At 67.0% G+C, this 14,578-nt stretch overlaps 5 protein-coding genes across 5 annotated transcripts; 2 read left to right on the forward strand and 3 right to left on the reverse strand.

Annotated features, from left to right (window-relative positions):
- Positions 1-252: 252 nt before the first annotated feature.
- ZSWIM1 (zinc finger SWIM-type containing 1) lies at positions 253-2,430 on the reverse strand. Its single transcript, XM_074843255.1, has one exon. It carries the CDS (start codon positions 2,418-2,420, stop codon positions 684-686), a length of 1,737 nt encoding a protein of 578 aa, XP_074699356.1. The 5' UTR covers positions 2,421-2,430; the 3' UTR covers positions 253-683.
- On the reverse strand, positions 2,354-5,802 carry ZSWIM3 (zinc finger SWIM-type containing 3). The gene is made up of 2 exons (XM_074843254.1): positions 5,628-5,802; positions 2,354-4,740 (listed from the first exon to the last, which is right to left on the reverse strand). Exons 1-2 carry the CDS (start codon positions 5,780-5,782, stop codon positions 2,865-2,867), a joined length of 2,031 nt encoding a protein of 676 aa, XP_074699355.1. The 5' UTR covers positions 5,783-5,802; the 3' UTR covers positions 2,354-2,864.
- Positions 5,803-6,008: 206 nt separating this feature from the next.
- On the forward strand, positions 6,009-8,724 carry ACOT8 (acyl-CoA thioesterase 8). The gene is made up of 6 exons (XM_074843264.1): positions 6,009-6,186; positions 6,276-6,412; positions 6,782-7,007; positions 7,235-7,392; positions 7,708-7,899; positions 7,980-8,724. The coding sequence occupies exons 1-6, from the start codon at positions 6,062-6,064 to the stop codon at positions 8,096-8,098; spliced, it is 957 nt and encodes a 318-aa protein (XP_074699365.1). The 5' UTR covers positions 6,009-6,061; the 3' UTR covers positions 8,099-8,724.
- Positions 8,725-8,950: 226 nt separating this feature from the next.
- SNX21 (sorting nexin family member 21) lies at positions 8,951-11,040 on the reverse strand. Its single transcript, XM_074843263.1, has 4 exons — positions 10,894-11,040; positions 10,359-10,649; positions 10,050-10,204; positions 8,951-9,743 (listed from the first exon to the last, which is right to left on the reverse strand). Exons 2-4 carry the CDS (start codon positions 10,633-10,635, stop codon positions 9,072-9,074), a joined length of 1,104 nt encoding a protein of 367 aa, XP_074699364.1. The 5' UTR covers positions 10,636-10,649; positions 10,894-11,040; the 3' UTR covers positions 8,951-9,071.
- A 1,562-nt stretch (positions 11,041-12,602) lies between these two features.
- Positions 12,603-14,482, forward strand: TNNC2 (troponin C2, fast skeletal type). The gene is made up of 6 exons (XM_074842909.1): positions 12,603-12,696; positions 13,438-13,489; positions 13,608-13,751; positions 13,832-13,946; positions 14,023-14,159; positions 14,239-14,482. Exons 1-6 carry the CDS (start codon positions 12,685-12,687, stop codon positions 14,268-14,270), a joined length of 492 nt encoding a protein of 163 aa, XP_074699010.1. The 5' UTR covers positions 12,603-12,684; the 3' UTR covers positions 14,271-14,482.
- Positions 14,483-14,578: the final 96 nt, after the last annotated feature.

The following is a 14,578-nucleotide window of genomic DNA, read 5'->3' on the forward strand; positions in this document are numbered from 1 at the left end:
TGTAACCAGACAAACAACTCCTCCGCTCCCGACCAGGGGCTGTGCTGCCAGCAGCGGCGATTGCCACCCTCTGGCTCCACCGCCGCCTCACAGCCGGGCTTGCTCCACTAACCGGAGAGTGCCACAACAAGACCAGACCACCGCGACGCGCCATGCGAGGCCCCTCCTGATCTCACAGGCCGAGCGAGCCCCAGCGCCCCGACCTGCCGGCAGGGAGGGGCGGCTGCAGCTGGCACAGAGACAGGCAGCTCCTGAGTGGTACAAGGCCGATTTATTGGCTTTGTTGCACAACACATCACAGCTGGATGCTGGAAGGACCTGCAGGTACTGGCCACAGATCAAATAATTTTATCCCATGTTATTATACCATCACCTCCCACGCCGAACCACCCGCGACTGGCTTCCAGCCACGTCTCCTGTTAGCCAGGTCAGCGGCTGGTTGCCGGTCCAGCGTGATCAGGAGTTCCCAACCCGGTTCCTCAGCTGCCCTGGGCAAGAGGTGACAGTCACTCAGCAGATAAAGGACCCAAACTGCCCCTTCCATGGTGAGCCTCAAGGGAGCGACAGGCTGAGTGGAGTACGGGTGGCAGCGGGGACAGCAGTGGAGCGACGAACAGGCCTCCCACACTTCTGCTGCCCCTGAGGGCTGCACATGGGGCGGCCAGCTCGGCTCCCACTCAGCACTAGAGCTTCACCTCGACGTAGGGCCCGATCCAGCCATCTGCCAGCTCCCGGAGGGTCCTGTACCTGCGCTCAAACTCCTCCCTGCTGCAGTGGGTGAGAAGCCGGCTGATCTCCGCCGTCAGGAAGGACACCACCAGCGATTTATCCAAAGACTCGTCCCAGGAGCTCTTCAGGATCTCCAAGAGGCCATCAGCACTGTCTTGCCCAGCCTGATGGGCATCGCATCCCTTCTGCCACTGTCTGCTGAGCATCTCCGGCTGCAAGGTCCTCCTGTCCAAATTCAGCACAGCCAGGATGTGGCGGCAGGGCAGCTGGAAGACCTGGTTGAAGTGGCAAGTGCAGCTGCTGAGGCCTTTCATGTCCACCCTGTGGGCATCCTCCAGGACCCGTATGCTGAGAGCATCCTCCTCGGTGCCTATCAGCTGCACGGACTTCTGAACCACCGCAAACTCGCTCAGGCACAGCCGGGCAGCAGGCTCTGTGCAAATATCACTCAAAGACTGCTTGATGCATTCTTCAGCCCTTCGCTTAATCTCCTCCTTGCTGTCACCCTCCAGGATTTCTATGGCCTGCAGTTTAGCTGCAGGAGATGAAGGATCTGAAGAAGACTGAGGGCTTCTGGGCTCATCCTGGAAGAAGAGAGCCTGGAGGGTTTCAGGCTGACACTGAAATGCCTCAGGGAACTGAGGAGCTGCCGATGAACTCTGGAGAACAATCACAGGACTCTTAGCAGCTCTGGGAGAGGCTGGCACTGGCTGCTGCTGAGCTGCTGCTGCGTTGGGGGAGGCCTGGACAGAGCTCTGAGATGGCTCACCCTGGCACGCCAAAGGGGCGAGAGGCGAACCCGAGGCAGGCAGGCTTTGGGGACCTGCCCAAGCAGCGCAGTGATCAGGATGGCTCTTCGAAATACAGTTCTGGTAGTGCTGGACTAAGGAGGTGATGCAGCTCTCCAGACAGCGCCCAGCCCTGAAAACCCTGTTTAACCCCTGGGTGACGATCTCCAGGTCCTTAAAGTAGCTACCACCCACCCCCCAGGTCCTCTTCCTGTGCGCAGCCCAGATCTCATCGTCGAGCAGCCAGTCGATACAGAGTTGAGACTGCACGTCTGGCGTCACCATGCGCCTCAGGAGGGTGTGTATCTTCCTGCGGCTGGTCTCGGAGGCTGCGCGCATGGCGTCGTTCAGAGAGGCCAGGACCCGGTGCTCAGTGGGGCCCTCCAAGGCCATCTGCTGGATCTGCTGCTTCAGGCGCTTGCAGAGGTGGAAGATGGAGAGCTGCACCTCTGCTGCCGGGAAGGCCTGGGCGAGCACTGACTCCTCGGGGAGGCCGGGGCTCACCAGGATGAGCCGGGTCTTGGCCCAGGCGGGGTTGAAGGCCCTGAACGTCTCGTACATGCGGGCCAGGCTTCCCGCCGACTCGTCCCGTGGGATGGCGAGATGCACCACCCTGGCCATGCCACCCCACTGCGGCGGGGCCAGCCCGGCCACCAGGAAGACGTAGAGCGCCCGGCCTGCCCGCCCACCGGCCCGGTGCACAAGCAGCGCCCGCGGGAAGAAGGCGAAGACGCCGCTCATGACGGTGCTCTGGAAGCTGACGGAGACCATGTGGCCGTCCGCGCCCAGCTCGTGGGTCACCAGGGAGTCATGGCCCAGGCTCGGCAGGGTCTGCGCCACCGCCTGCACCATCGCCAGCCCTGCCCGAGCCGGGAGCGCCGGGCCGTGGCCTTGCAGCGCCATGCCGGCCCGCCGCCTGCTCGGGGCGGGGGGGGGTGTGTGTGTGTGTGGGGGGGGGGGTGGTGTATCCCGGCATGCCCCGCTCCCCGCCAGTCTGGGGGGGTGTATCCCGGCATGCCCTGCTCCCCGCCCGCAGCAGGGAGAGGGGTGTATCCCGGCATGCCCCGCTCCCGACAGGGGGGGTGTATCCCATCATGCCCCGCTCCCGGGACGCCACCAATCACCGTGGGGTGCGCCATGACGTCAGCAGCGCCCCGGCCCCAAGCGCTGGTACCGGCCGGACGACGTCAGCAGCGCCCCGGCCCCAAGCGCCGGTACCGGCCGGACGCGGCCCATCGCTGCCGGTACCGGAGGGAGACGGGGCGGGTGTTGCTGTACAGCGCCCAGGGCCAGCCCCCCCCCCCCCCCCCCCCCCCGCCGCCGTCACGCGTCTCCTCAGTGTCCCCGCTACCCGGAGCAGTGCAGGGGCAGCGGCTCCTTCCCGGCCTCCTCCCCTGGTGCCGGTGCCCGAGCCCAGGCAGCCAAGATGGTTGCCAGCTCGGAGCTGCGCTCCTCCAGCTCCCGGCCCTCGCTCTGCAGCAGCAGGTTGGCCAGCTCCAGGCTGAGGGACCGGACCCTCTCCCCCCTGCCCTCTGGCCAGTCGCCCACCAAACCCCTGCCACGGCCCGGGAGACCGTCCACGGGGGCCGGGAGGTGCTGGTACCTCTTCTGCCAGCGCCTGCACACCATGGCTTCCTCCACACGGCCCCGGCGCGCCTGCAGCACGGCCAGGACATGCCTGCAGGGGAGCCGGTACCGGCGGTGGAAACAGCAGCTGCAGCTCCGGCAGTCCCGGCTCACCCACTGCGTGTCCTCCAGCAGCCGGACGGTGAAGCTGCCCGACACAGGACTCAGCAGCTGCGTGGAGCTCTGCACCATCTCCCACTCCTTCCGGCACAGCCAGGAGCCCAGTTCCGTGCAGCTCGCCCACAGCATGGCCAGCACGTGGCCCGTCCCCGCCATGGCAGCCTGTCCAGTGGGCCCCGGGTGCTCGGCAAGAGCCGGGGAGCCAGAAACGGGGCCTGGTTCTACTGTGGCACTGAGATGCGCACCAGGCTTCTCCAGGAGGCTGCTCCAACTGTCCTCCTTGGTGCTTGGGAAACCCTGGTTCAGGCTTTCCAAGCCTCCGGCATCAAGGAACTCCGCACACTCCAGAAAATGAAAAGCGCTCGCCTCCAGGGACGGCTGCTGGCCAAAGAGACCAGCTATTTGGTGCGTGATGAGGTCCAGGCTGTCCAAGAGCGTGCCACAGGAGTGTGGACCTTTCCCCACGTACGTGCACCGTGGCGGCTCGCAGGAGAACCAGTTGGCTCGCAGGTCGTTGTACAGCTCCGGGCTGACCACGCACTTCACCAGCTGAGACAGGGCATCCAGGTTGGCAGGCGAAGGGGAACACACGGCCTTCTGCAAGGCCAGCATCAAGCTCTGCTTGAGGGAAGAGGAGATTTCTGCTTCCTTCACGTTCTTCTCAAGCAGGCGGACAGCATGAGAGACAGATAGGAGCACCCAGGCAGAGGGAAAGAGCTCCTGGAGGACAGCTCTGTGAAAGAAGGAGATGTCCACAAAGACAGCCTGCACTTTTTGCCACTCTGGGTTGAACTCCTTAAAGACAGTCAGCATTTTCCTGACACTGTGGCCGGTGTCATCCTTCAGCAGTGACAAGTGCACCACTTTCCCCACTTGCTCCTTATTCTCCACAAGGAAAGCGTAGAGAACGTGTCCCCCCTCACTCGGCGCCCGGTGCAGCAGGAGGCTCTTGGGGAACCGCAGAAACGAGCTCTTCATCTTGCTGGTCTGGAAGCTGAGTCTATCCAGGCCGTAGTCACTGTCTGCACTAATCGAGGCCAGCGAGCCCCTGTCCACCCTCAGGAAGGTTTTCATGACCTCAGCAACCCTGACGAGCGCTGAGGCCAAGGGTTCTTCCTTCACTGCCTCAGGGTGCACAGGAGTCCTGTATGGAGCGGGGACCCTGTCCACCAGTTGTCCCGCGACTGCATCCTCCCCCGCCGCAGCAGTGCTGTCGGTCCCACTCCCCCGCTGCTGCTCACACCGTTTCGTTGCGGGGCCATTGCCTGCCACGGTACTCGCTGTCACAGCGGTGGCCCTGCTCAGGGAACACACCGGGACCACATGGACGTGGTTGTTGTTCAGTTCGCTGATCACCAGCTGGTCTATGTCCTCCTCATATTGTAGCACAAAATAAGCTGGACATAAGCTGGACTGCTGCCTTTTACTCTTCTTGTATCTCTGGATTCGGGCACAACCAAACTTCACCTGCATGAACCTGCAAACATTAAAACTTTAAGGGGGGAAGCAGTGGTGGTGTAGGCTGTCAGCATTTAGTTTAGACATTTCTTGCACATCAGTGCTATATTCAATTGGTGAGCACACAGCAAACACATGTGCCTGTCAGACATGCAGGCTGGCTTTCTGCTCAGCAAAGCCTGGAGTAAAGCTCAAATGCAGGAGAAACAACAGAATCAAGAGTTACAACAGCCACAATCAGACGCTACAAAGCAGCCCCAGCTCATTCCCAATGGTGCCCCTGTTTCTGCTCTCTAGAAACAGCAAAACCATCAACAAAAACTTGATACCTGCATGTTTGTGTCTTACTCCCTTAGAGCACATACCATTTCTGTAACCCCTCTGTGTCTGGAGGAACAGGTTAGAATATAGCAAGAAAGGCTTCAAGGCATGAAATTGTATTTTAAGGTAGTAAGGGAGCAGCTGTGTAACTGCAGAATGACCTTGCAGCCCTTGCACACACAAGCAGATCCACCAACTTGGATGGGAACAAGACAGTGTCAGACAAAGCACAGGCTGAGGAATTAAGTACAGGGAGAGGGAAACATGGAGAGGATCATTCCAAAGATCAAAGCTACAGGTTTTGCTACAAGAGGCAAAAGGAGGGTTAAACCAGAGCTAAGCAGCAGCCCCAGGACAGCAAGCGTTACCCAGGGAAGGCGGGGACACGGCCAGGCCGCGAAGGGGTGAGAGCGACCCCGGAGCATGAAAACAACAAGTGGTGACCCGGCCGGCGGTGCTCTCCGCAGGTGGGTCACAGCCCCGGGATCAGCCCCTCTGAAGGCATCAGCAGCCCGGGTGCAGCAGCGCTCAGCCGGGCACAGACACGGCTCCGCCCCCCCGCGCTCCGGCCCAGGGCAGCCTTACCGGACATCCTCGCGGACGGCGGTGCCGTGCTGCCGGTTGTACCAGCGGACAGAGACGCAGCTCCGTAGCCCGTAGCGATACCCCTGCACCAGCTTGTAGGCGCGGAAGCACTCCCTGAAGTCCTCGTAGCTCCTGAAACAGGCGCCCAGCTCCATGGCCCAGCCTCGGCTCCCCTCATACGAGCGCCGCCGCTATTAAACGCGCTAGGGCACCGCCCACACCCGAGAGATAGCCAATAAGAGGCGCTTTCTTCCGATTGGCAGTAGACGAACCAATCAGTCCAGCGTTTTCTGCTACCACCCTCGTGACTGACTTCTCGAGAACCCAATCAGCTGGCGGTCCACCGCCCCGCTGGTGGGCCGTACTTCCTGCTGCGCCGCGCGCCGGCCGGATGTTGCCGTTGTCAGTGTTGCCGGTTCCGGGTCGTTGAGGAAATGGCGGCTCCGGACGGCGCCGGGAGACCGGGACCGGGGCCGGGGCCGCCGCCGCTCGGAGACCTGCGGAGCGTGCTGATCACGAGCGTGCTGAACCTGGAGCGGCTGGAGGTCGACCTCTATAGGTGCGCGGGGGCGCCGGGCCCGGGCCGCCCTCCTTCCCTCCCTCCCTCCCTGCCGCCGCCCCTCACCGCCGCCGCCTTCTCCCCCGCAGGGGCCGGCACCACTGGGTGCCTTCTACGCAGCGCCTCTTCGGCGGGCAGATCGTGGGGCAGGCCCTGGTGGCGGCCGCCCACGCCGTCAGCAGCGACGAACAGGTCCACTCGCTGCACTGCTACTTCGTCCGGGCAGGTGGGCCGGGAACCGGGCTGCGGGGAGCGGGGCCGAGCCGGTGAGCGCCGGCGGCTGGAGGCCGCGGTGGGAGGAGCAGGTCAGGGGCCGGGGGGTGCCTGGGGGCTGAGAGGCCGCGGTGAGGTGACTGCGGGGACAGGGGTTGGGGTGGCTGGGGCCAGGCGGTGAATCCAGTGGCGGAGGGGCTGGGGATGCCGGGGCTGCGGCCCACAGGGGCGAGCAGGTGCCGCCATCCCAGCCCCAGCACAGCAGAGGTTGTGGGTGGCGCTGCCAGCTCAGGGCGCAGCGGGCTCGGCCCAGTGCTCAGCCTCTGTAGGTCAGGTCCCCTCTGTGGTGCCCCAACAGCAGAACGTCCCTTTTCTGTCCCAGGAGACCCCAAGGTGCCGGTGCTGTACGAGGTGGAGCGCACCCGTACAGGGAAGAGCTTCTCTGTTCGTTCCGTAAAGGCCATCCAGCACGGAAAGCCGATCTTCACCTGCCAGGCCTCCTTCCAGCTCTCCCAGGAGAGCCCAGTGCAGCACCAGTTCACCATGTCGGCCGTACCGCCCCCCGAGGAGCTGCTGACGCAAGAGGAGCTCATCCAGAAGTTCCTGCAGTGAGTGAGGAAGGGGCCCGCTGGGGATGCTCTTCTCTGTGGCTGGGGCTTAGGGAGGTGCAGGGATGGGGGCGACTGCCTGAGAAGTTCCCAAATATGCCTGGGAGGGGAGTAGAGAAGCAGGACAGGGCCCGAGCCGTGCCCCTCCTGCCCCTCTGCGTGGCTGAAGCCGCTGCCAGCAGGATGTGCCCCTGGCATTAACCTCGCTTGTCCGGGTCGGCCTACAGGAACCCTAACTTGGCAGAGAGGTACAGAAAGCATCTCAACAAGATTCAAGCTGAAGACGTGCCGATTGATATCAAACCCGTGAACCCGCCAAATATGTTCTGCTCGGAGGCACAGGAGCCGAAGCAGCTCTTCTGGGTGCGAGCACGAGGCTACATAGGTGGGTCCCGGTGGGAGGGTGGTTCAGCTGCCTCACGAGCCGAGGGCTGGGGCTCAGGCTCACGCCGCAGAGGGCTGTGATTTGGGGGCTGCCCGCGCCCCGAACCTGTGGGGAAGGCTGAGATATGGGCGAGGGAGCAGAAAGCGATGCCTGTGGGCTGTGCTCAGCCCTGGGGGGCACAGCGAGGGGAGCGGGTCCGAAAGGGCATCTCGGCTCTGCTGGGCCAGCAGCCGGGCCGGGAGGAAGCTTTGCCTCGCGCTACAGGCCCGGGCTTGTCCACCCCGTGGTGGACGGGCAGTGCCGGTTGCTTCGCAGGAGAGACGGACATGAAGGTGCACTGCTGCGTGGCCGCCTACATCTCCGACTACGCCTTCCTGGGCACGGCCCTGCTCCCGCACTGCCAGCACCGTGTCAAGTTCATGGTGTCCCTCGACCATTCCATGTGGTTCCATGCGCCCTTCCGAGCGGACCACTGGATGCTGTACGAGTGCGAGAGCCCCTGGGCTGGTGAGTCCTCGCCCCGTTTCCCAGGGACAGAGGCCGGCCCTGGCGTCCCGGGGCCACGGTCTGACGGGGTCTCTCTGCAGGCGGGTGCCGGGGTCTGGTGCAGGGACGGCTGTGGCGCAGGGACGGGGTTCTGGCTGTCACCTGCGTGCAGGAGGGAGTCATCAGGGTGGAGCAAACGCCAAACCCAAGCAAGCTCTAGCGGAGGAACCCCCGTGGGCCGAGGCTCGGGCACCCCGAGGGACCAAAACTGATGTGGGCGAGGCGGGACCTGGGTGGCAGCGGGACGGAGCCCTGAAGGAGACCAGGCGGGATCCAGCGCTGTGGGGAGCAGCGGTGCCAGAGAGTGGGCACCCGCAGAGGCATCCACTGTGTCCGCACGCTGCCATCGGCCGCCCTTCGCCTGCCGTAAATAAAGCCGCCCGGTGAACAGCTTCGCTCCGTCCCCTGGAGTCCGTCCCCCTGGCCCCCGTGACGCTGCACGCCTGGGGGGGCACTGGGGGCCAGCTCTGCCCCCGCAGCAGGCTGGGTCGCAGGAGGGGAAAGTGCTACCGCGGCACACGTGGCTTCCCCTTCTCACTTCTGCTGCCCTCCCGGTGCCCTGGAACATCAGTCACCGCTTCTGCTGGCCCCTGGGCTTTTGCTGGCCCCCAGGCTCCTCCCCGGGGCCAGGCGTGGGCCCAGCCGCCCGGGGGGACGACAGGGCAGCGCCCAGCTCAGTGTGGGGGGCTGGAGGCTTCTGCTGCCGGGCAGCCAAGCTGAAGAGACGCAGCAGGCACCTCGCTCTGCTTCCTACCGAGACTTTATTAAATAAAGTCCTTGTTATTATATCAGTTTTATGGGAAGTTCCTGGCAAGAGCCCCGGATGCTGCCAGGAGCCTTCCCGCTCCCTTACACAGTGCCGGGACATCCCAGCTGAGCTCCCGCCCGCTCCGGAAGCCCCGCGGTGGCAGAGCTGGCTCCCAGCAGCACCGGTGCGGGTGGCAGCACCCACGGGCACCCGGCCCCACGGGACAGACCAACCCCAGACAAAGTGCATTTCCGAAGCGGCTGCGGGGCGCGGGCCGTGCTGCCCCCCGTCCCTCCCGTGGCATCGCCCTCGCCGCTCCCGGCACGAGCCCCCCTGCGTCCCCCTGCGTCCCCCAGCCCTCCTGGCCGTGCAGGCGGTGAGCCGCTCACTCCAGAGGCTCCTTGATGAGACACTCCTTCAGGGTGGGCTGCTGCTGCAGCGGCGGCCCAGCCTCCCGCAGGTCCTGCAGCCGGGCCTCCGAGCGCCGCTTGTCCTTGCCCACCTTCCAGGCCAGGTGGACGTGGGCCTGCAGGAAGGGGCCCAGCAGCGGGTGGCTGCCCTGGGCCTCCAGCAGCTGCAGCGCCTGCTCGCAGCAGCCGTGGGCCTCGCCGAGCTCGTCCAGCTCCTGGTGGCAAACGGCCAGCCCGGCCAGCGTCAGGAGGAAGCGGCCAGAACTGCAGACCCCCAGCCGGTCCTGCAGCCGGTAAGCGTTGGCCCAGGTGGCCAGCGCCTCGCGGTACATGCCGGTGCAGGTCAGGCGCTGCGCGGCCCGCAGGTCCTGCAGGTAGAAGAACTCGAGGAACTCGGGGGAGCGGCGGATCTCGGCGATGGAGTGCAGGTGGGACAGGAACTGCTCGAAGGCTCGGCTCCGCTTGGCGATGGTCTCGGCGGTGAAGTTGCGGCGCAGCCTCTTCCTGGGGAAGGCGACGCCGGCCATGTCGCAGCCGAAGCGGCAGCGCAGGCGCCGGTTCAGCCGCTCGAAGTCCGAGTAGCGCCGGGCGATGGCGGCGGGGGCCTTGTCGAACCGGCCGGAGCGGATCAGGTAGATGGTGTAGAGCTGCGGGGCGAGCCGGGCGTCAGGGCCCCGCCGCGGGCGCGCTGCTCCCGCGGGGCCGGGCAGAGCCGGGCGCGCGGCCGCGGAGGGGCCGCAGGGGTGGGGGGTTCACCGGGGCGGGAGGGAGCTGCTGCAGCCGCAGCACCCATCGGCGATAGTTACCTGAGGCTCATCTGAGCCGCCGGCACCGTCCGAGCAGCACGGGGAAAGACAGAGAGAAATAAGCGCCAGCCCCTGGGCCCCCCGCCCCGGGAGGGAGCAGGACCCGCGCCCGCCCCGCGCCCGCCCAGCCCCGCCGGGCTCACTCACCACGTACTTGGAGGAGCGCTCGCTGACCACGCTGGCGCTGGTGACCTCGAAGAGCAGCCGCTGCGGTGCCAGGCTGCCCCGAGACTTCTTCCACAGCTCCTGCAGCTGCCGGGTCAGCAGGCTGCCGCCGGCACGCTCCGCCGCGGGGCCCCACTCTGCACCGGGAGAGGGGTGTCAGCGCGCCTGCTGCGGGGACGGGGCTCTCCCAGCGCCCCGACGTCTCCGGGCTGACGCTCCCACCATCGGTTGGGTCCCCCCCGGGGAGCGGGGCCGCCCCGTCCCCCCCAGCGCACCGGCCCCAGGACCTGCCTCCGTCCTCTGCACCCGCTGCCGCCCCGGTCGGCTGCGGCGGCTCCCCCAGCGCCTCTCCAGCACCGTCCTCCTCCTCCTTGTCCTCGTCCTCCTCCTCCTCGTGGCTGGTGAAGCTCAGGGTGCCGCTGAGGCGCGTCGACAGCCCCTCCGTGTCGTCCTCCAGCTCCGAGCTCTCCGGGAAGTCCTCGGCCTCGGAGCCGCCATGTGCCCGCTCCTCCCGGCCACCTTCGCCGGCCAACGCGTGCCGCAGGCGGTGCAGGATGCGGGCGGCCATCCCGTCCAGCCCAGCTGCCGAAAAGGGGGGTCAAGCCCGGTTACCCCAACACGGCGGGACGGGCAAGGGCCAGGGGCTGCCCCCCATGGGCCAGCACAGCGCCGAGAGCCGAGGGCACGGGCCCAGGCTGGGACGCTCTGGCCCTGGAACACCCCGGCCCCGGACACCCCTCCCGGTGCAGCCCCGGGCCCCCCCTCTCGCCCCCGGTCCCCGGTGCAGCCGCGTCCCCGCTGCGGGCGGGGCCGGGCCAGTCCGTACCGTGCTGGCCCGGGCCGGGCCGTGCCGAGCCGGGCGGTGCCGAGCGATGGCCGCTCCGCCGCGGCTCGTCCCGGGATCCTCCCTGCGCGGCTCCGCCTCCGTCGGGAACCCGGATCGCGGCGGCGGGGCTGGCACGGCCCGGCACGGCCCGGCACGGGTCACGGCAGCTCTGCCCACCGCTGCCCGCAGCCCCTGCACCGTCCCCCCGCCCCGGTCCCCGAGCTGTCCCGGCAGAGCCCCGGGTCCCCCGTCTGGGGCCACAGGAGCCCCGCGCCCCGGCACTGCAGGGTCCCGACACCCCGGTACCCCCATAACCCGGTACCCCGACACCCCCGTACCCCCAGACCCCAGTACCCCCATATCCCGGTACCCTGACACCCCGGTACCCCGCACCCAGGCTCCCGGTCTCGCTGTGCCGCAGCCGCTGCGGGACATCCCCGGGGCTGCCCTGACACCCCCCCTCCCCGCGCCCTGCGCGTCCCGGCTGCACCCCCGGCCTTATTTAGCGCCGCGCCCGCTCCCTCCTCGTCGCTTTCTTGGGAATGTCTATTAATATCAAGGAACCGGCCCAGCTGCTGCCATCGCTCTGCCCCTGCTCTGGCACCCTGCACCCTGCCCAGGCTCGGATGGGGACCCTGGTGCTCCCCTGGGCACAGGTGGATCTGGGGGGGCTTCTGTACCCAGTGCCCAGGGAGCCCCAGAGCCCCCCCAGCCCCTCTGTGACTGGCTGCTGGGCAGAGTGGGGTGCACAGGGGGGCTGAGCTGGTGCTGTCCCCAGCTCCCACCCAGGGAACGGGGGTCTGGGCAAAACCAGGAGCCAGGGAACCGCCTGGATGTCCCCAGCGCTGGGACCTTGCAGGTCAGGGTTCTGCCAGCCTGACCCCACTGCAGCCCCGAGCTCCCCCCTCGGAGCACCACCAGGGCATGGACCACTCGGCCAGTGCATCCCCAAAGTCACTAGCCCTGGCCAGACCCTGGCAAAGGCGGCTGGCACAGGCTGCGGTGTGCGAGGGCAGAGCCTTCAAGGAGGCACCTGGGCACATTTCCCACCCTCCCAGCAGCACGGAACGGCGGGTTTTCCACACCCGGGACCCAACAGCACTGGGGACCCTGTCCCAGGAGGGGGGTTCATGCTCTGCTCCCCCTCGGGGGCTCCGCACCCCAGGCCCCGCCGGGGACCCCTTCCTCATCTGGGGCTGCAATGCAGCTCTGCCCTGGCCCACCTGATCAGAAAATGGGGTGAAGGGAGGGGGCTGGAGGTGACAGGGTGAGGCTGGAGCCCCCGGGGTCTTGCGGGGATGAGGGGGGGGACATGCTGTTCCAGGGGAGTCCAGCCCCATGCTGGGATCCTGTGGGCAGGGGAGTGGGCGAGGGTCCTGGCCCCCTTGTCTGGGTAATGCCGGCGGCTCCGGGGCTATTTTTAACCCCCTCCTTGCTGAGCCACCCTGGGCGGGGGGGTCTTGTGGGGCAGGGGCAGAGCCGCCCTCCTGCCAAGGCTCCAGTGTCCCTCCCCGGAGGGCTTGAATTTCTATCCCAGCCTCAGACCCACGTTTAATCCCCCGCTCTTGGCCAATAACGCTTTGGCTAAATTAGGTAAAATGCTCCCATTGCCAATGAGCAGGCCGGCTTGCCACCGGGGAGCTGATAGGCTGCCGGGGCCGGGGGGGTCAGCGGCTGGGGACGCGCCATGTGGTGGGGACGCTACAAATTGGGGTGCCAGGGGCACCAAGGAGCTTCTGGGGGCTTCTGCTGCAGGAGGTGGTGACTCCCTGGGGGAGGGAAGCAGCAAAAATGCCTTCAATGGTAAGAGCTCCCATGCTGCCGCGTGCCGCGTGCCAGGGCGAGACCCGGCAGGGCAGGAGGCACCGGGCACCGCACGTGTCCGGGGGATCTGGGCTGCCGAGGTGCCTCCGGGGATGGTGGCTGGGAGACGGTCCCTGGGGCCGGGCTGACTGTGGTGGGCGAGGGCAGGGAGGTGGCGGGGCGGTGCAGGGTCCCTGCGGGATGTGCTGGGGGGCACCGTGCGGCTGCCCGAGGGATGCGGGTGCCTGCGGCCGCTGGCTCAGCCCTGGCCGAGCTCGGGGCTGCGCGGAGGCGGCCGTGGCAGGGGGTGGCTGAAAGCCGAGCGCTGGGTCATGCGACACGGAGTCGCCTCCGCCGCCGGTCCACGCCTCCAGGAGAAACCCGATCGGGGCCAACAGGTGCCCGTGGCCGCGGCCCCGCTGAGCCCTGTAAGGGGAGCCGAGGAGATCCTGAAAATAGCGCGGCGTGCCTGGGATGCCAAGGCTGCACACGGGACAGCGGCCCCCGCACCATGGAGACCCCCCGGCTGGCGGGGGCCCCGGGCAGGCGGCTCCCCACGGCCCTCGCAAGCGCCAGGGCGGCACCAGAGCCCCGGGGATCGCTGGGGGTTCGCGGCTCGCCCCGGCACAGCATCATCCTCTGGCTGGGCAGGGACTCTCCCCGCAGCCCTGCGCCGTGGGGCCACCCCATGCGAGGGGCTCCCAGGGGCGGCTGCGGTGACCCAGTTCCCTTCCCTCGCAGACAGACCAGCAGGCCGAGGCCCGCGCCTTCCTCAGCGAGGAGATGATCGCGGGTGAGCGCGGCGGCGGCGGGGAGAGGGGCCGGGGCCGGCTGAGGTGTGGGGCCAAGCTCTGACCCGCTGCTGTGGCCCCGTCCCACGCACTGCCCGGCCCTGACCCCCTTCCCCACAGAGTTCAAGGCCGCCTTCGACATGTTCGATGCGGACGGCGGCGGGGACATCAGCACCAAGGAGCTGGGGACGGTGATGAGGATGCTGGGCCAGAACCCCACCAAGGAGGAGCTGGACGCCATCATAGAGGAGGTGGATGAGGATGGTGAGCAGCCTTCGGCGGCAGGCGGTGGGTGCTGGGCGCCGGGCGGGCAGCCTGACCCGCGCTCGGCTTCCTCCCTGCAGGCAGCGGCACCATCGACTTCGAGGAGTTCCTGGTGATGATGGTGCGCCAGATGAAAGAGGACGCCAAGGGCAAGTCTGAGGAGGAGTTGGCCAACTGCTTCCGCATCTTCGACCGGTGAGTGGGGGGCGATGCCTGCCCATCCTGCCCGCAGGGGCAAGCAGGGCCACATCCTGCCCTCACCCTCCTGCAGGAACGCAGATGGGTTCATCGACATCGAGGAGCTGGGCGAGATCCTGAGGGCCACCGGGGAGCACGTCACCGAGGAGGACATAGAGGACCTGATGAAGGACTCGGACAAGAACAACGATGGCCGCATTGACTTTGACGGTGAGCAACGGCCCCGGCCGAGCACCCGTGCTGCGCACCCCAGGCAGAGCCGCGGGCTGAGGGTGCCGCTCTCTTGCAGAGTTCCTGAAGATGATGGAGGGTGTGCAGTAAGGGACCAGACATTCCTCGGGCCGGCCGCTGCACCCAGCCCTGCTCCACCACCGCCCGGGGAGCAGCAGCTCCGCAGCACCCGGCCCCCGGCTGCCTGCGACCCTGCCCCGTGCCAGGGCTCCGGTGTCACCCCGCTGCCGGCGGCCGAGCCTTTCCTCCAGTCTGTCGCATGCGGTTTGGGTCTGAGCCTCAATAAAAGGGGAAAGGCTTGAGCTGCTGCTGTGGAACTTCTGTTTGCGTGGGGAGGGGGCTGCAGCACCGTGCCCCCTGCACCGCTCCCCGGGGGAGGGGGGTTGTGTCTGCCTGGG

The sequence above is a fragment of the Strix aluco genome, chromosome 17 (assembly GCF_031877795.1).
Source record: "Strix aluco isolate bStrAlu1 chromosome 17, bStrAlu1.hap1, whole genome shotgun sequence".
Lineage (NCBI taxonomy): Eukaryota > Metazoa > Chordata > Aves > Strigiformes > Strigidae > Strix > Strix aluco.

Bases quoted from the DNA above. Each gene is read 5' to 3' on its own strand.
- ZSWIM1 (XM_074843255.1), bottom strand. From the start codon at position 2,420: ATGGCGCTGCAAGGCCACGGCCCGGCGCTCCCGGCTCGGGCAGGGCTG.
- ZSWIM3 (XM_074843254.1), bottom strand. From the start codon at position 5,782: ATGGAGCTGGGCGCCTGTTTCAGGAGCTACGAGGACTTCAGGGAGTGC. The intron at 4,741-5,627 runs GTAAGGCTGCCC...TAATGTTTGCAG, and splicing joins GCCGTCCGCGAGGATGTCCG to GTTCATGCAGGTGAAGTTTG.
- ACOT8 (XM_074843264.1), top strand. From the start codon at position 6,062: ATGGCGGCTCCGGACGGCGCCGGGAGACCGGGACCGGGGCCGGGGCCG. The intron at 6,187-6,275 runs GTGCGCGGGGGC...TCTCCCCCGCAG, and splicing joins CTGGAGGTCGACCTCTATAG to GGGCCGGCACCACTGGGTGC. The intron at 7,393-7,707 runs GTGGGTCCCGGT...GTTGCTTCGCAG, and splicing joins GCGAGCACGAGGCTACATAG to GAGAGACGGACATGAAGGTG.
- SNX21 (XM_074843263.1), bottom strand. From the start codon at position 10,635: ATGGCCGCCCGCATCCTGCACCGCCTGCGGCACGCGTTGGCCGGCGAA. The intron at 10,205-10,358 runs GCAGGTCCTGGG...CTCCCGGTGCAG, and splicing joins AGCGGGTGCAGAGGACGGAG to AGTGGGGCCCCGCGGCGGAG. The intron at 9,744-10,049 runs GTGAGTGAGCCC...CTCGCCCCGCAG, and splicing joins AGCGCTCCTCCAAGTACGTG to CTCTACACCATCTACCTGAT.
- TNNC2 (XM_074842909.1), top strand. The intron at 13,490-13,607 runs GTGAGCGCGGCG...CCTTCCCCACAG, and splicing joins CAGCGAGGAGATGATCGCGG to AGTTCAAGGCCGCCTTCGAC. The intron at 13,947-14,022 runs GTGAGTGGGGGG...ACCCTCCTGCAG, and splicing joins TGCTTCCGCATCTTCGACCG to GAACGCAGATGGGTTCATCG.